Source organism: Eleutherodactylus coqui, chromosome 9 (genome assembly GCF_035609145.1).
Source record: "Eleutherodactylus coqui strain aEleCoq1 chromosome 9, aEleCoq1.hap1, whole genome shotgun sequence".
NCBI classification, from domain to species: Eukaryota; Metazoa; Chordata; class Amphibia; order Anura; family Eleutherodactylidae; genus Eleutherodactylus; species Eleutherodactylus coqui.
In genome coordinates, this window is record NC_089845.1 from 115,617,968 (window position 1) to 115,638,019 (window position 20,052).

The window sequence follows — 20,052 nt, forward strand, 5'->3', positions numbered from 1 at the left end:
TGTCGTTCTCCTAGCATCACCGTTAAGTTGCTGGGAGCCACGATGCCAGGAGAAAAACTCTTAACCACTGCACCCTTTGATTGGCTGCAGTGGTCAGGTGGCAACCGTGCCAAGATGAAAACCGGAAGGATCGTGGGACCGCAGAGCTGGATTGATGGCTGATGAGGACGGGTAAATGCTGCTGCTTTTATAGTTTTAACAGAATTGGTTATATTTTTAGAACTTTTTGTATAACACTCAGAGAATCCCTTTAAAACTCCTACTTGGGCATTTCTTTTTCTGGGAAAGCTAAATGACCAGCAGTATTTCAGCTGTCGCCCAACTATAGTACTGAACAGCAATTTTACCTGACGGTGCAGTGATACAACTCCAGCTTTTAATGATAGAACAAGAGACATTTTCCAGAGCTTGTACCCCGCTTGCTCATCACAGCTGAAGGGGTGCAGCACTCGGCTGAGCGCTTCTGCCACTTAGGCCTTATGTCCACGGGCACACACTGATTCCCAGTGCAGAATCCCGCAGCGGATCCCACCCGAGCCCGCAGCCATGAGGCCAAAAAAGACATTTTCTCACCTGTCCGGACGTGGCGTGGGTCTCCTCCATCACGGATGGATCTTCATTCCTCTGCACGGCAGATGTGTCCTGGTTAGAGATGAGCGAGCGTTTAGGCAAATTACTCGAGCGAGTATGGGCATTTTCGAGTACATGCCTGCTCGTCTGAAAAGATTCGGGGGTGAGCGGTGAGTTGTGAGAGTGAGCATGGGGGAGTGGGGGTGGGAGAGATATTGCCTTGTCCATAGTGACAGCAGCACCAGGAATCAGTGGAGATCCTGAGTTCCAGTCCCCCGCGATCATCTATTGATGACCTGCGGACAGGTGATCGCTAGACAAAAATCAAAAATGTCCCGAATAACTCCTTTTTGAGATAAAATTCTAATCTGGAGTGTGATGGAACATTTCTACAGGAAGCCCGAGGCCTACAGCGGCACGGTATGGGCTTCTAGATGTTTATGGGACTGTTTTGTAGATCTGTCTGTAATAGGCTCATGTATGTGAACCCTAAAGCACATCTATTAATAAGACTTGTACCATCCCTCCGTACAATCTACTTTCCATTATTGCTGCTTGTCTTAAAACAATATTATTTGTGCTTCTAATCCCAGAAGGGATTTAAAGCAATGAAAACCGAGCCACGGGCCGCCTCCTGCTCCATACGTGTATTTTTATGTACGTCTCTAAACCCCGTAAATCTCTGTAGTATCAGATAGAAAACGTGATCCGCACTACAACGCTCTGGTCGAGGTAAAGTGATCCCGCCAGAATGTGCGCTCTTAAACAGGCAATATCCTATTATATAAGGCCCGAGGTTGTAATCACTTTCCACTTTTATAAACTGTAATCCCGTGTCCTCACAGTTTAGGAATTCACATAAATGTGGTCAATGGATCTGTGCTCCAATTTCACGCTTTGTGCGGCCATTTTTCTCATTCCAGCTTAGTGTAATCATGGAAATAAATATCCGTTACCTCGTGTTGACTTGTTTCTGCTTACGGACACGACGGTCTGTGACCTGCGATGGTTTACAATCTGTTCTAGCCTAGAATACACAATTCATAGTAGTCCTACTTCCCTTTTAGAAAATCCCATTCTGCCAATTTCTGCATTTCTGGGAACGCTGAGTAACAGACAGTGGGTCTTATTTATCAAAGCAAGACCGTCCTTGTTGCCCATAGCAACCAATCAGAGCACAGATTTCATTTCTTAAAGTGCTGTGGAGAAATGAAAGCTGAGCTCTGATTGGTTGCTATGGGCCGCAGGGACAGGGTTACCGTTACACCGTTTTGATGAATGAAGACCATTATGGATACCGTCACCCAACTAGTTCTAGGTAATTAGTAAGTTTTACATCCTAATTGTATTGACTTGTGTGGGAGACCTGCTCTGTGATCTGTGCGGGGGTCATTGTGCAGGGAGGGTATATAGTCACAGCTGATCACCTGAATGGTGAGTCCTGTGTTATTTACACATAGGAGTTACCTTTCAGTGTAAAGGCCCTTTTCCACACAACGATGATCGCACAAAAGACATATTTTGAGCGATAATTGTTGTGTGTAAATGTGTGTCCATCGTCCACTTACCGCATATTTTTCGTCCATCGCTGACTTTAGGTCCGTATGAAATACTCATCCCTTGGGACGATAAGATAAGACGGACCGCACGCTGTGTTCTCCGCGGGCAGCACTGATAACATTCTTTAACAGCAGCTGTCCCGCTGGAGAACAATAGTAATGTATTTAGAGAACAGACCACTCGTTATTCTCTAAATACATGCAATGAAGTACTAAAAGGCTGATTAGCCCATTAGTACCTATGCAAAACGATTGCTCAAAGCTGTCTGACGAATTTTGAGCGATCATCTGTGTGTGTAAATGAACCTTAAGACCTCATGTTCCCAGGCATTTTTTCTCTGCACATTAAGTGTGTGGTGCGCGGCACTTGATACGCCATGAATGGAGTCAATGAAAGTAAATGGACTTTCCTTGATCCATGCACAGGAGCATGTAGACACTGCATATCGATACGCACGAGAAATAGATCACAGCATGCTCTATTTCTGGGCATACGACGCAGTGTGATCCTTACACTTTTGTAGGGGCAGCATATGTAATGCTGGCCATACGGCGATTCATATGTAACACTGATATGAAACCGAGTGGGGAATTACAAAAAAAAGAGTCCCACTCTCTGCTCGTATGTGTTATCTGCCGGCATCACAAACACCGGTAAGGCTCTGCGGGGACACCGGCAGTATTTTTCCCTACGCCCGTGGCCATGAGCCCTAATCCTGCATATCATGGTGGTGAGATGACGGCTGCAAAGCTTTCTGTGTCCGCCTATTAGGCTCTGTGGTCAGTGCGGAAAATGCAGTTTGGGACTGAAATTGTGTATTAAAAAAAATCATGAAAAATTCTTTAAAAAAAGTGTTTAGGGACTTTTTCACACAGGACGGAATTACATCGTAGGGTGCAGCCAAATCCACAGCTTTGCAATTCCATGCCAAAATCTGCAGGTCTAACTGCGGACTTTGATGCGGAATTGCAGGCAGATGTTAAGTCATTATCAATTTGCATGGAAATCCGCGGATTTTGATGCAGAATTTACCGTGGCTTGTGATACGTTGTACAGCCTATTCTGTCCCATGTGAAAGGTCCCTTAACGTAAAAATGTAATTTATCATGCATTCCCTTTAAAGAGACATTGTGCAATATCCCAACCCCTTTACAATTTTATTGCAGTTCATCAAGCTGCGTTTTCCTCTTTTCTGCACCGCTGCCCTTGCTGCGCTCCCTGAAAAAAAGCCCTTTGATTAAAATCATAAATTCAAACTATTGTTGCGTTTCAGGTTAAAATTTCATAATATTTTTAAGTATTTAACTTCCCTTTCAATCATTTTGCGTCGTTTGCTGGACTTTAACCGTGTTAATGTCAAGAATAACTGGAAAAATCGAGGTGTTCTAAAACTTTTGACCAGGAGTGTATTTTATTAAAATTATTAGTGAATTGGCTCCAGACCAGCAGATTAAAGTGGCTCAAGCAGGAATTTCAATTCTAGTGAGATTTGTATTTCTCCTAGTACTATGAGAGAAGATCTTGAAGCATTATCACGATAACTGAGCATCTGTAGCCTGGCAGATTAGGATAATGTGAAACGAAGATAATGATTCTATTAAATCTAATGTACAGTAATCCCTTGCTTTATATTCCACAGGATTGTATACTCTAGGTCAGTGATGGCGAACCACTTAGAGACCGAGCGCCCAAACTCCAGCCCAAAACCCACTTATTTATTGCAAAGTGCCAACGTTTGATTTTTACCTCCATCATTATAAAAAGGACAGGTCTGTTTCAGAATAGACAGGGAGGAACTAGCTGGAGTACCATGCTATGTGGCGCTCCCCTAGCCTCCTCTGAAGGCTTCACGCTGTCAGCGCTCCCGGTTTCTGGGTCTTAGCGGCATGTAGTGGCCTCAGCTGACCAGCGGTGTCGCACCTGATTATGCTGCGTAGTATCAAATTAGCTGCGCTTACGTGGATTATTTCCAGTCAAAATCTGAGCCAATGTTGTGAAATTTGACTGCTTTTTGGATGCAGAAATGCTGCATAATTTGACATGCAAACTTCCGCTGCGGGCATACCGCAACATTTCCGCCATGTGTAAGCATACTCTAAGTCAGCTTGAGGTAAGCTGCAATGTGCAGAGGGGCCTCAGTAGGAATTGTGTTCCCTATATTGGCCTCAGTAGTAACAGTGCCCCCTATATTGGCCTCAGTAGTAACAGTGTCCCCTATATTGGCCTCAGGAGTAACAGTGCCTCCTATATTGGCCTCAGGAGTAACAGTGCCTCCTATATTGGCCTCAGTAATAAGTGTCCCCTATATTGGCCTCAATAGTAACAGTGTCCCCTATATTGGCCTCCGTAGTAAGTGTCCCCTATATTGGCCTCCGTAGTAAGTGTCCCCTATATTGGCCTCCGTAGTAAGTGTCCCCTATATTGGCCTCCGTAGTAAGTGTCCCCTATATTGCCCTCCGTAGTAACAGTGTCCCCTATATTGGCCTCCGTAGTAACAGTGTCCCCTATATTGGCCTCCGTAGTAACAGTGTCCCCTATATTGGCCTCCGTAGTAACAGTGTCCCCTATATTGGCCTCCGTAGTAACAGTGTCCCCTATATTGGCCTCCGTAGTAAGTGTCCCCTATATTGGCCTCCGTAGTAAGTGTCCCCTATATTGGCCTCCGTAGTAAGTGTCCCCTATATTGGCCTCCGTAGTAAGTGTCCCCTATATTGGCCTCCGTAGTAAGTGTCCCCTATATTGGCCTCCGTAGTAAGTGTCCCCTAGATTGGCCTCCGTAGTAAGTGTCCCCTAGATTGGCCTCCGTAGTAAGTGTCCCCTAGATTGGCCTCCGTAGTAAGTGTCCCCTAGATTGGCCTCCGTAGTAAGTGTCCCCTAGATTGGCCTCCGTAGTAAGTGTCCCCTAGATTGGCCTCCGTAGTAAGTGTCCCCTAGATTGGCCTCCGTAGTAAGTGTCCCCTAGATTGGCCTCCGTAGTAAGTGTCCCCTAGATTGGCCTCCGTAGTAAGTGTCCCCTAGATTGGCCTCCGTAGTAAGTGTCCCCTAGATTGGCCTCCGTAGTAAGTGTCCCCTAGATCGGCCTCCGTAGTAAGTGTCCCCTAGATCGGCCTCCGTAGTAAGTGTCCCCTAGATCGGCCTCCGTAGTGACAGTGTCCCCTAGATCGGCCTCCGTAGTGACAGTGTCCCCTAGATCGGCCTCCGTAGTGACAGTGTCCCCCAGATCGGCCTCCGTAGTGACAGTGTCCCCCAGATCGGCCTCCGTAGTGACAGTGTCCCCTAGATCGGCCTCCGTAGTGACAGTGTCCCCTAGATCGGCCTCCGTAGTGACAGTGTCCCCTAGATCGGCCTCCGTAGTGACAGTGTCCCCTAGATCGGCCTCCGTAGTGACAGTGTCCCCTAGATCGGCCTCCGTAGTGACAGTGTCCCCTAGATCGGCCTCCGTAGTGACAGTGTCCCCTAGATCGGCCTCCGTAGTGACAGTGTCCCCTAGATCGGCCTCCGTAGTGACAGTGTCCCCTAGATCGGCCTCCGTAGTGACAGTGTCCCCTAGATCGGCCTCCGTAGTGACAGTGTCCCCTAGATCGGCCTCCGTAGTGACAGTGTCCCCTAGATCGGCCTCCGTAGTGACAGTGTCCCCTAGATCGGCCTCCGTAGCGACAGTGTCCCCTATATCGGCCTCCGTAGCGACAGTGTCCCCTATATCGGCCTCCGTAGCGACAGTGTCCCCTATATCGGCCTCCGTAGCGACAGTGTCCCCTATATCGGCCTCCGTAGCGACAGTGCGCCCTATATCGGCCTCATTAGCGACAGTGCGCCCTATATCGGCCTCATTAGCGACAGTGCCCCCTATATCGGCCTCATTAGCGACAGTGTCCCCTATATCGGCCTCATTAGCGACAGTGTCCCCTATATCGGCCTCATTAGCGACAGTGTCCCCTATATCGGCCTCATTAGCGACAGTGTCCCCTATATCGGCCTCAGTAGCGACAGTGTCCCCTATATCGGCCTCAGTAGCGACAGTGTCCCCTATATCGGCCTCAGTAGCGACAGTGTCCCCTATATCGGCCTCAGTAGCGACAGTGTCCCCTATATCGGCCTCAGTAGCGACAGTGTCCCCTATATCGGCCTCAGTAGCGACAGTGTCCCCTATATCGGCCTCAGTAGCGACAGTGTCCCCTATATCGGCCTCAGTAGCGACAGTGTCCCCTATATCGGCCTCAGTAGCGACAGTGTCCCCTATATCGGCCTCAGTAGCGACAGTGTCCCCTATATCGGCCTCAGTAGCGACAGTGTCCCCTATATCGGCCTCAGTAGCGACAGTGTCCCCTATATCGGCCTCAGTAGCGACAGTGTCCCCTATATCGGCCTCAGTAGCGACAGTGTCCCCTATATCGGCCTCAGTAGCGACAGTGTCCCCTATATCGGCCTCAGTAGCGACAGTGTCCCCTATATCGGCCTCAGTAGCGACAGTGTCCCCTATATCGGCCTCAGTAGCGACAGTGTCCCCTATATCGGCCTCAGTAGCGACAGTGTCCCCTATATCGGCCTCAGTAGCGACAGTGTCCCCTATATCGGCCTCAGTAGCGACAGTGTCCCCTATATCGGCCTCAGTAGCGACAGTGTCCCCTATATCGGCCTCAGTAGCGACAGTGTCCCCTATATCGGCCTCAGTAGCGACAGTGTCCCCTATATCGGCCTCAGTAGCGACAGTGTCCCCTATATCGGCCTCAGTAGCGACAGTGTCCCCTATATCGGCCTCAGTAGCGACAGTGTCCCCTATATCGGCCTCAGTAGCGACAGTGTCCCCTATATCGGCCTCAGTAGCGACAGTGTCCCCTATATCGGCCTCAGTAGCGACAGTGTCCCCTATATCGGCCTCAGTAGCGACAGTGTCCCCTATATCGGCCTCAGTAGCGACAGTGTCCCCTATATCGGCCTCAGTAGCGACAGTGTCCCCTATATCGGCCTCAGTAGCGACAGTGCCTCCTATATCGGCCTCAGTAGCGACAGTGCCTCCTATATCGGCCTCAGTAGCGACAGTGCCTCCTATATCGGCCTCAGTAGCGACAGTGCCTCCTATATCGGCCTCAGTAGCGACAGTGCCTCCTATATCGGCCTCAGTAGCGACAGTGTCCCCTATATCGGCCTCAGTAGTGACAGTGTCCCCTATATTGGCCCCATATTTCAGTTCTGCAGTCCCCTGCTGATGTAGCATCCGTTTTGTACTGACTGATGAAATACTTCAAACAATCGTTGCCATCCTGTTCCAGTTTGTCTATCTGGTTCACTTGTTTTCTTTCACTAAGTCTGATTAATATCTAACAGGCAGAATATGTGAGGATCAGCAGATTGTCTTTCCACTGAATGTATTTACAAAGAAGTGGTTTGCTGGTGATAGGGGTAGAGGGCTGCTGCTGGGCCTGCTATAGGGGACGTGTGTAGGGATCCTGAATACTATGTCTAAACATAAACAGTTCAGAATGACATGGATTGCTGTGTACAGTGGTGCTTCATATATAACCTTAGCAGATCTCTAAGCCAAATAGGCCGCCACAAGAAGGAGGCGTCTGCTTCTGAACCATGGAAAGTGCCCTATTTAGTATTATACGCACATCACTGAGATTACTGGTTTCCCAAGAGGTAATAGAATATTGGGACATACATAGTGTTTTTTAACCCCTATAAAACTAGAGGAGTTTGTTTTTTTTTGGTCCTGCCTTCCATTACTTTTTTATTTCTCCGTTTACATAGTTGTATGAGGGCATGTTTTGGTTTTTTTTGGAGGGCTAGTTGTATTTTTTTTTTTTTTTTTAACAGTACGATTAAAGGTATCCGATAATGTACTGAAAAACTTTTAAAAAACTTATAGTGGGGTGTAAAAGATGCAATTGCGCCATTTTTTAAGTGTTTTGTTGTTACACCATTTACAGTGCAGTAAACCTTGTGCGGATCGGTACGATTACAACAATACCCAATTTATAGTTTGTTCTTTTCTCTTTTTACAAAGGAAAGAAACTTATTTTGGTTTTTAATTTACAAAACTGTTTTCCCTCACCACATTCTGAAATCCCTAGCATTTTTAGTTTTTTTCATCGATTGGGCTGCGTGATCTTTTTGATCACCATTTCAATCAGTTTTTTGGGGAGTTCAGGTATTTTTGTATTATTATTTTTTATTCTTGCTCACCATGTAATATTTTAATAGCTTGAACTACTATGAACACAGCGATATCAAATATGGTTTTTTTTTCATTGTTTTAGATATTTTATGGAAAAAAGTGAATGGGGTTTTCTTTGAATTCGTTACAATTTTTCTTACTGTTTTTAGATATTGCGTAAAGCTTTTTTCTACATCTCTTATTGTCCCCATCAGATAACTGGAACGTGTGATCATTTGATTGCTTGTACTACACTCTTTGTAAAGATGAAAACCAAGCACCTAGCAGAATTTGTCATTTTGCTGTAAACATTGGCATGCAGATACATCTCAGGCTGACAAGCAAATGATTAGAGTTGTGGTGATTAGATGAACGGTCTTGCCATCTGAGACCCTAAAAGTGGTCCCACCCTTGGCCTATAAGAAAAAACTCTCAGAGGCTTCTTGTGTGTAGTGGTCTCTTTTTCCGCTTGTGTGGGGCTTGTTGATGACTAGACATGACTGTACGACGCAATCGTAGAGCTTTTGCCCAGTTAACAGAGTTTGAGAGGAGTCGCATTATTGGAATGCATATCGACGAATTGCCCACCACCTAGACCATTCTGACCAGACTGTTAGGAAGTGTTGGGACCAGTGGATGTGTGAAGGCCCACAGACAAGGCAACGGGCCTCAGGACACCCTCAACAGACCACCAGTAGAGAGGATCGTCTGGCAAGCCTGAGCAGCTCTAACTGTATCCAGATACAGATGGCTCCATCGTTACAGTCCTCTGTTTGCTGGAACCCTTTTCAGGCACTTGGCTGTAGGACATTTGGTCTCGCGGCGCCTATTACGTGTCCTGCCTTTTACACCCATGCACCATCGCCTCAGTTTGCAGTAGTATAGTGAACAAATAAATTGGACTCCTACAAAGTAGAACCTGTTGTCTTCAGGAATAAATCCAGGTTTAGTTTAGGCACTGACGATGACCGTGTTTTTATTTGGAAACCATGGGGTGAGCGCCTCAATCCTGCTTTGGTGTGGAGTGGCACACTGCCCCCTCCTGGTGTGATGGTCAGGACAGCCATTGTATACAACAGTTGGTCACCCCTAGTAGTGGTACAATGACCGCTCAGTGATATGTTGAAGACATCCTGCAGCCAATGTGTTGTCTCTTATGGCAGGGCTTCCAAGAGGCATTTTCTGGCAAGGTAATGCTCGACCGCATACGTCAAGCATGTCACAGTAATGCCTTCTCAACATGGCCACACTTTGCCGCCCGGGCATCAGATTTATTGCCAATAGAACATGTATAGGACCATCTGGGATGCCAACTTCAACAAGTTTGCACAATCAAGAGGCTCAATTACAGCAAATGTGGACTGATATGCTACAGGATGCCATACGGAACCTCCATACCCGCCTGAATCACATCTTATATCCAAGCTAGAAGCCATACAACAGGGTACTAGAGCCTCCATGCCCGCCTGTTTCACATCTTGTATCCAAGCTACAGGCAGTACAACAGGATACTAGAGCCCCCATACCCACCTGTATCACATCTTGTATCCAAGCTAGAGGAGATACAACAGGGTACTAGAGCCTCCATGCCCGCCTGAATCACATCTTATATCCAAGCTAGAAGCGATACAACAGGGTACTAGAGCCTCCATGTCCGCCTGTTTCACATCTTATATCCAAGCTAGAGGCAGTACAACAGGGTACTAGAGCCCCCATACCCACCTGTATCACATCTTGTATCCAAGCTAGAGGAGATACAACAGGGTACTAGAGCCTCCATGCCCGCCTGTTTCACATCTTGTATCCAAGCTACAGGCAGTACAACAGGATACTAGAGCCCCCATACCCACCTGTATCACATCTTGTATCCAAGCTAGAGGAGATACAACAGGGTACTAGAGCCTCCATGCCCGCCTGAATCACATCTTAAATCCAAGCTAGAAGCGATACAACAGGGTACTAGAGCCTCCATGTCCGCCTGTTTCACATCTTATATCCAAGCTAGAGGCAGTACAACAGGGTACTAGAGCCCCCATACCCACCTGTATCACATCTTGTATCCAAGCTAGAGGAGATACAACAGGGTACTAGAGCCTCCATGCCCGCCTGTTTCACATTTTGTATCCAAGCTACAGGCAGTACAGCAGGGTACTAGAGCCTCCATACCTGCCTGTATCACATCATGTATCCAAGTTAGAGGCGGTACAACAGAGTACTAGAGCCTCCATGCCCCCCGTATCACATCTTATATCCAAGCTAGAGGCGGTACAACAGGATACTAGATCCTCCTAATAATGAGTCTATTGTATTCATTATCAGAAAAAAATCAAACACCTAGGAGTTGTCAGAATTGAATAAATTGCAGTATATAATACTCTTCAATGCTACAGGCAAAGCTTAATAGGCATCCTTGCATGTTGGCCGTGGGCCCAGGTGAAAAGTTCAGCTTGGGCTCCCCCCCCCCCCCCCCCCCAAATACTTTATCTATATAATGCAGTCACCATATAATAATCAGATACACTCTCCATCCTGCTGCAACCCCCCAATTCACCTTTCAGTGCCTCCAACAGTAAAAGTACCCCTCTTATGCCCTACACACAGTAATAATTCCCTATCGTGACCAACACCAGAAATGGTTCCTGCTTCGTTCCTTCGCACTGTAATAATACCCGCTTATGCCCCACATAGTAATAATTCCCCTCTGTGTCCAACAGCAAAGTAGTAACACCCACTTTGTGCCCCAGAAAAGTAATAATACCCCTCTTTGCTCACACAGCAATAGTTGCCTCTATGTACTCCTTAAAGAGTGGATCTGTTGACAGGCTGCAGCAGCCTGTTTTTTGGATGTAACAGACCACTGTAATCAATCACAGATGTCCGTGCTTGCACGCTGAGGTCTGTAATTAGCTGCAGCAGCCTGTGATGTCTCCTATACGGGCCGCTGAAGGCTGTCAGTACAGTGTCATAGCTTAGATCAGAGGATGCGGCGGAGCTGGCGTTACGGTGGAGCATGTATAGCACATATAGCAGGGTTGGGAAGAAAGACACATTACACACTGAGCTCAGTGAGGGATTTACTACAAATGATGCCTCTGTGGCCTTCTGCAGTGACAAGAAGAAGGCAGCGCAAATGTCTAATTTGTAAATTCATGTGAGTGAAGCCCAGTTATGTTAGTGGCCACCCCTACTGCGATGCCACTGGCATACCACAATGTGACTGCTGCAGCTAATCAGTGCTGTAACTGGTATGGCTAAATCATTGCTCTTGGAATATAAAGACGGGCAATGGACCTCCGGCTCACTGGTTGCATTAAACAAGTGAATACTGTGAGTTTTTTAATGTAAAATAGTCGCTACTTTTTTGTAAACTCTTGGACAATCCCTTTATTTACTTATAAAAAAAAACTAATCAATAAGACCGGGCGAGGGGGGGCTGGCATGCAAGGTGTGATTGCTCCAAGCTGCTTTTCCATTCCTCTGCTGTCAGAACGCTTATTCCAGTTTTAAGCGGAAAATTAAGGATTTGAGAAAAACTGATCGCAAGATATATGCTGGTTTATTGCTGAAGTTTTTCATATAGGGAGCCAGGCAGATGGTCTCAGGTTCCTTAGCTCTTGAAGACCCTCATGTCAGCAGGGTTGATGGCATAGTGTTTCAGCTGTGGTCCTACTGACTCTTTTCCCTCTGTTCCCTCCAATTCCCCCTGTTGAGTTTTTCTTAGCTCTTTCCCAGAGCTGTTTAAGTGTCAGGTGGGCAGTTCCCAGAGCTGTGAAAGTGTCAGGTGGGCGGTTCCCAGAGTTCCCCTTTTGCCAAGTCTGATATCACCCATTGACTGAGCAGCGGGGACCGCCCACCTGACACATTTCCAACTCTGGGAACTGAAACAAAGAGGAGCCTTTATGGGAGAAAAGAGACATGGTTGGAGTCAGCAAGGCAGTGATTGCAAAGCTATGCAGCAGGCCCTACTGACACGAGGATATGACCGTTCCTATTTAATCCCTGTATTCACATGAGTGAGTTTTATTTCCATCTGATAGTAATATGGGTAGAACTCACGTGTGTTAATAACACCTATTTCAATGTGTTTATTCACATGAGTGAGTTTTCTTTTGCAACGATGCTGCGAGATTGAAAGATCACGGTGTTCTATTTTTGGGTGATTCTTCATGAGTTACCTATTATATCCTATGAGGTCTTTAAAAAAAATGCATCACACTTGCATGCCTTATATATGCCCTACCCCAAAAATAAGCCCTAGCTGCAGAGAAAAAAAAAGCACAAAACATCGCGTAAGAGGCGCTGTCCAGCTCCGGCTCAGGTCTCCTCTTCACCTCTACAGTTGTCTTCAGTCTTTTGCCAGGCCTTCCTGGATTGGAGGATCAAAATCCCTGCCTCCAGAAAGTGCTGGCTGTGATTGGTTCATCGTACGCTGGCAATGATTGGCTGAACCAGGGCGCTTGTTAACCAATCACAGCCATTCATTGAATGGCTGTGATTGGTTCAACGAGCACTGGTTCTAATCACAGCCAGCCCTTCCTGGAGGTGGGGATTTTGATCCTCCAATCCAGGAAGGGTTGGCAGAAGACTGAAGATGAGTGTCGGGGATCTTCAGAGAAGACGCACGCCAGAGATGATAGCGCTTCTTAGGTGATGTATTGTATTTTATTTATTTATTTTTTTCTACAGCCAGGGCTTAGTTTAGGGCTTTGACACTAGGATTTCCTACTGTGAAAGTTGCACGGCACAAAAATCGCGTTTTGATGCGATGCAACAGAGGGGAAAGCTCCATAGGGAAACATGGGCTACAAAATCTCGCAAGTCGTGTGCATATCGCGAAACCCGCAAGGTTTTTGACTTGTAATATCACATGCTACAAAACATCACATTTGTGTGAAGTCCATGTTTTTGTATGGGTTCCTTCACATTTGCGATTCGTAGCATTGTCGCAACGCGTGAAAATTGCGCGACTTTGTCACTTGTGTGAAGGAAGCCATAACCATATAGCATAAATGACATGATACATTTTTTTTCTACGGTTTGGTAAAATTACGACGATACCACCTTTTTTTTCCACCTTTGCACAATAAAAAACCTTTTTTGGGGGGAAATTGTTTACTTAATTTTTTTTCCATCACTGCATTCAAAGTCCCATAATTTTTTTATTTTTTATTTTTCGATCGACTGCGCTGTTGTGTGATGAGCTACAGCTTTTATTGGTAGCATATTGGGATGGATGCAGCTTTTTAAAATCCCTTTAATTGCATTTTCTTGGGAGACGAAATGAACAAAACAAGCATTTTGGCTCTGATTTTATTTTTTACAGTTTTTACTGTGCAGGCTAAACAGTGTATTCAATTTATTATACTGTTTTTACAGGTACGATTATACCAAGTATATGTTTTTTGTTATTTTCTAAATGTATACAAAGAGGGGAAAGTGCGCACAAGGTTTTTTTGTTTGTTATTTTTTGCGTGTTTTTTTTACATTTTTTTTAATGTCCCCCTGAGGGGACTTGAATCAGAAAAGCTATGTTCGCCATGATCATAGGATAGGCCATTAATAGTAAATGCCTGAGATACCCCTTTAATTGGCACTGAGCTAAAGGCATAAAATTGGGAAAAAGTGCTAGGTACTAGTGTTGCTGGGTGGTGCAATGCTCCAATTACCAATATAATATAGTGAAAAGTATTGGAGTTGGTCACATGTCCTAAACCAGCAGAATCAGACAGCAACAGTGTGCTTACACGGCCTGCGATGATGTCACCATCGTGATCAGTTACCGGGGGCTCTGAGCTCCGCCCCTGATCACATGGCCGTGACATCACAGGTCCTGTGAGCACATGGCTGCTGTCAAGCTCTGCATATTTTAGAACCTGTGATGACGTCACTGCAATGTGATAAGGGGGCGGAGAGCAGAGTCCACGGTGACTGATCACATGACAGTGACATCATCACATGTAACTCAACCAGTCACTCACAGACAGGTGGTCTTTAGTATTTTGATTAGGACCTGTTCACATATCCTTTTTTATTCTATTTATGGGTTGCATCAGGCTTTACATCTAAGTCCCTGAAAATTAAACCCTTGGATGGGGTCTTTGGCCACCATTGGTGAAATCTGCAGAAATGCAGATAAGTAGTTCTTGGCAGCTTTTTGTTAGTTTTCTGGCATTTTGAGCAGGAAAGAACAGCCTGGTGGATCGTGATGGCCTCAGTGATTATGTGTGCTTGAACTGCACGTGACCACCTGGTTAAGCGATTGGGAGGGTGAGTAATGGCTGTTTTATTATTTCCACTATTTCCCCAACTTGGGCAACTTTTCTAGAAATATTGGAAAACTCCTTTAAAGGGGTTGTCTCATCAAAGCTGATATTGAGAACGCAGCCCCAGCATATCCTGAAGTGCGAGAAGCGAGGACAAGAATAAGCACCTATGCTCCGTTCAGGGGGACCGTAAGAGACAGCCAGGTTCAAGTGCTCAGCTATCTCCAGCGGTTCGATTGAAGTGAATAGAGTGGAAGTGCACATTGGGACTGCATTCTTGATATTGGCTTTGGTAAGACAACCCCTTTAACTCTCCACAGCTCCTATGTTCTAGGGATTGGTGGTAGTCCTAGACATCACACCTCACAACCTACTTTAAAAGTCTTTTCAGGGCCTGAAATATGCTGTTTTTAGAAACCAGAAAAAAAGGGGTTCCTTCACCTTCCGGTTCTCTCCATGTTTCTGAATTGCTAAGATTCAGCTAAAGGTCTACATTACGTCTTTTTCTGCCCACTATACTCTAAAATAAGGGTTTGGGGGACTAAAATAATTACCCCATAGGAAATATATAGACTGACCCTGTGGGTCCATTCTGTTCTATTTTTTAGGACATTGGAGAAAAAAAAACACAAAAACAATTTAAAAGAAACATGCCATGGTTTGTAAAAAAAAAAACTGCCAAAAATACATTGTATAAAAAATAACAAGGGGAGGGGGGGGGGATAAGAAATCTTATGGAAAGTTTTTCGAAGTTTGTCAATCGCCAAATGAGCTAAACATATTGTGGTATCCAGTTAGATGAGATCTTGGCAGCCCTAATGATAGTCGGTGCTCATGGTTTGTTGTTTCTGAATGTACAGATTGCAGAGTGTCCTACGTTGCGTCGCGTGTAATGAGAAAACGATGTGGAGAATTTCGTTATAACCTAGAAACTTCTCTTCAATCGCAGCTGAGATGTCAGGAATAAACTTGTTTCCCGGAGATGAACTTCAAACTTGTATTTACTTCTGAATAAAGTTATTTCTCAATAACATTGGAAATTCGTCTTGAATGGAGAAACTAGAACAAAGTTTTGGTTTATTCTTCCAATATGTTCTGCTGCTGCATTATTTCTTACCTGGGGGAACAATCTTACATGTTGTTTGGAAGTTTGACAATCTAGTAATATCTCCACAACCCGGAGGCCTGTATGTGTTGCACTAGAAGAAGTCAGATTCAGCTCCTTCAGAAATTTTGACCCAATTCTAAAATTTACAGGTAGCTTTTGCTTTTATTTTGGAATCATGAAGGTTAGAGTTTAGAGCCTTTATGGACGTACACGGAGACTCTGTGGCTCTATAAAACAGAGTCGTAGACGTTCTGTGTGCCGCTGCATGGGGCCTCCACATGGCGCCATATTGCATGTTTCTAGGCAAGAATATTTCTATAACATGACATTTAATGGAATGTAGCACCATTTCTTTTAGCATTTGAGTCAAACGGAATCTGAAAAAACAAAAACCCAAACCTCTGTATGAAATCCGAGGCGTATGAAGGTACAGTAGAGCCCCATAGAAGTCTATGGGCAGTTTCATGGCTTCATACAAATTAGAGGTTATATTGGGCCACAATCAGATCATGTTTATGAGCCCTAAGAGTGCACGTCTATGAAGACAGGCCTCTTATTAACCCTTTCCAATCCACTGTCTGACGTTTAAAGACATTCTGACGGAAGGCTGTACAGTTTCCAATGTCAGAAGACGTCCAGCAGGGTATTCTTACTGTATATTACTGGCCGCTATGTTGTCGGGGGGCCTCTCCAGCATGTCCAATACCTCAGTAGTGGCTCTAGCCAGTAGGTGGCGCCATTGTATAATGGCAGAAAGAGAAAAACCCCCTAGGAAACCCTGAATCCAAAATTGGATTGCAAAGGGTTAAGCTAGTTATTAGATTTGATTCTAAATCTAATTTATTGGATACCCAGCTGTTATTTTTGTAAGAAAGACAGCAGGCTACTTGATGGCCAAGCTCAAGCAGCTCACTCGGAATTTTGGGGGCTGCTCAGTAGGTACAACAGCACCAGCTTGCTTTCACTAAGGTATTTAAAGGGTTGTCCGGTTATAATTTAAAATTAGTACCAAATGACTAAGAGCAATTTAACAAAGGGTACTTGCCCATCCTGAGCCCTTGTCTTTCAGTGCTGTAGGTCCATGATTCATCCAGTCTCAGTTGACCATGGAAGTCAGGTGACTGCTGCCTGCCAATCAGAGGCCAAAGTCTATGTCAGGAAACTATTCTCATCATGTTTGAACCATTGTATTGAGTTGATGTTGGTTAAAGAAATGTGCAAGGAACTGTAAACACATGCCAAAATGTATGAAGGATATGTGATAAACTGTGTGGACTGCTCTACAGTTTGTACTCCTTGATGCTTACAGCATTGAATAAGTAATTGCTGTGATATATAGCGGTACTGTTTGAAAGAAGAACAAACTTAGAGAACGTGTCATCAGAAAATGACCTATTGTAAAACTCTGGTTTTTATGTCAAACATGTTTTTTAAGACTTTTGAATGATTATTTTAAATGTTCAGTATTCTAAAAGAACAGTCAAAATCTGTACCATTGGTGCAGATTTTGACTAGAAATCAGCTGTAGATACACAGCGGTGCTCCTCCTCACATCCTCCGATGGCTTCCTGCTGTCAGCACTCCCCAGCTTCTGGTACCCAGTGGTCTGGTCAGGTGATACCGCTACAGGCTGCTGGGAACTGGAAGCCGGTGAGCCCATACAGCAGGAAGCCCTCGGAGGAGGTGCGGGGGAGCGCCGCATAGTATGAAGTCAGCTGCGAATGCACAGATGATTTCCAGTCAAAATCCGCACCAATAGTACAGATTTTGACTGTTTTTAGATGCAGAAATGCTGCAGAATTCGCTCCCTGCCTTCTTTTTTGAACCAGCCCTGTACTTTTTATAACGGCCAAGGTAAAATCGTACATTGTGATAAGCACCACCCCAGACTGCACCCCTCGATCCCGCTTTGATCCTGGGAAAATCTGGTCACCTTACATTCACTATAGAGCAGAAATGCTTGTGAGGATCGGTCTACAGTATTACATAGAAGAAGAAGGCTGCTGGTGACACATTCCCTTTTAAAAGGTGCCGTTAAAGTTCCTATTCAGTTGTAATTCCCTGCCTTATCCATGTTGACATACGCTCCACCAGCAAAGGCATATTCATATCTACATTCTGAGCATGCTCAGAGTGCAGAACACATGCTCTGGCTGTTAATCAACACCAGGAGCATCTCTTGAGCACGTTCTGTAGCTGTTCATTATTACTGGGGCACAGCCAATGGAGCATACTCTGATTGTGCTAGCTGCACTCCATCCAAAAGCAGGGATGTTAGCAGAGCATCAAAATGGATGCGGAAACTGTAAGGATGTAGCTGGCAAGTAAGTCTAAAGCCAGTTCTCAGTGTAGTAATTATCTATAGGCCCTTTTAGATGAGAAGAGTGCCGGGCAAACAATGCCAGACACTTGTCCCCACACGTTAGCTTCCGTGAACCTGCACGGGAGCTAGTATCGCTGGCTCACAGTGGGGTGACTGCAGGAGATTTTGCTCCTCGTGCTCCCCCGCCCCTCTCCATTGACGTAACATAGCGGCTATTCAGTACTGAACAGCTGCTATTTACACTGAACGATCAGCTCATCATCCATCGTTTATGCTGCATGGACAATGAGCTGATCACTCATCGTTCAGTGTAAATAGCGGCTGTTCAGCAATGAACATTCGCTATGTTAAGTCAGTGGAGAGGGGCGGGGGAGTGAAAGGAGAGAAATCTCCTGCAGCCTCCCCAACCCCCTGCTGGCCACTCTGTGGGTGAGCCAGCACTAGTAGGAGCAGGAGAGCGAGGACACACAGGGACGGGTGTTGGGCATCGTTTGCCCGACAGTTGTCTCGTGTACACCCGGGTTAAGGTGTGATCTGGCTGGTCTTTACTGAGCAGGACAGAATGGAGAGGGTTGAAGGAGATCCTCCCTCTACAGGCTGTTCATGATTATATCAGCTGGATCATGAGCACTGTGCACTCCAGCAGGTCACATGATGCATTCTATGATGTCACGGCGAAGTACTCTGGGAGTAATCCAGCAATGTAAATATGAATATGCCTCATGTGACTCCGGCAGCTGTCAGTATGTACGGCACATGACCACTGCTGCCAGTGATTGGTATGTTATGGCTGTATTACTGTAAAATAGGACCACAGACACATTAGTGTTGTAGTTTTGAGAGTGAAAATTTGTGTATTTTGTACCATAAATGTCTGCCAGAAGTTTTTTACAAGTCGGAATCCATTACTTATTGCTACATGTAAAAATCCTATTTTTCAGAGACTAATCTAGCAAATTCTGCTATTCTTCTTGATCCCATAGGAACTCCTTCTGAAAGTAGTGAAATGAAGCCTTCTGTACTGACAGGCATGCTTATACTCTATATTCTGTGCATACGTGTGGAGTTCAGCAATCAACATAATGTCCATCCAAGGAAATTGGAACAGATCAAGGAGGAGGTGGCTAGCTATAAAGATATAGCCAAATCTATCATCAATCTTGCCGTTTATGGCAGTGCCCAGAACAGATCCTATGAAAGGTTGGCACTCTTTGTTGATACTATTGGAAATAGAGTGAGTGGCTCTGATAATCTCAAAAATGCAATCAAGTACATGTATGCAGCCCTGCAACAGGACAAGCTACAGAATGTGTCACTGGAGCCTGTAAAAGTCCCACATTGGGAGCGTGGGAAAGAGTCAGCCATGATGATCCAACCGCGGAAGAAAAATCTGGCTATACTTGGACTTGGAGGAAGTGTTGGAACTCCAGCCGAAGGTATAGTACAAGTCTTTGCTGGCAAAACTCCTTAAAGGAAATACATTCTTTCTTGTCCGGTTCCCATCTTGTAACTTGTTGCCAATACTCTCTGCTAGTCCTTACTGGTAGACTGCTGGATATGTAGTGGGTAGGTGGTGCCACTATGCAGATTCTGGAAACGATGCAGCAGAAGGAGTTACAAAACAGTATTTTTATTTGCTAACAATGAAAATGAGGAATGTATAATAAGCAAGCACCTTAACTTTGACAGTAGATTTATTTGTCACTAATTACGGCAAAGAGTCCTTTTACACTGAGTGATAAATTGTTTGCGCAAGCGAAGAGCTTGCTTGCACGTTCAGCTAGGTTATACAGCTGAACGAGCGACACAAAATTGAATACTCACCTATCCCGGCGGCTCTCTACAGTGCTGCATTCCTGGTGCTAATTGCATATGGGCTGCGGGTCCGACGGCTTTCATTGACATCAATGGAGGCCATCTGCACAGATTCCGCGGCAAAATAGAGCATGCTAAGATTTGTTTTTCATGGAATATGTAATTTGTATTCGCAAGTGTGCATGCATTTCATTACCAACGTTTTACCGGGTTGTCAGCGCGGATGGCGATCACGGAATCCGCAATACAAATCCGC

At 45.4% G+C, this 20,052-nt stretch overlaps 1 protein-coding gene across 3 annotated transcripts in view; it reads left to right on the forward strand.

The window, feature by feature from the left end:
* The window catches only part of CPQ (carboxypeptidase Q), a 459,208-nt gene that overhangs the window by 66,326 nt on the left and 372,830 nt on the right, over positions 1–20,052 (forward strand). For all 3 annotated transcript variants that reach the window (XM_066578371.1, XM_066578368.1, XM_066578369.1), the window contains exon 2: positions 18,965–19,417. In XM_066578371.1, coding sequence (XP_066434468.1) covers positions 18,988–19,417 — 430 coding nt within the window. In that variant the 5' untranslated portion in view covers positions 18,965–18,987. The remainder of the gene's footprint in view (positions 1–18,964; positions 19,418–20,052) is intronic.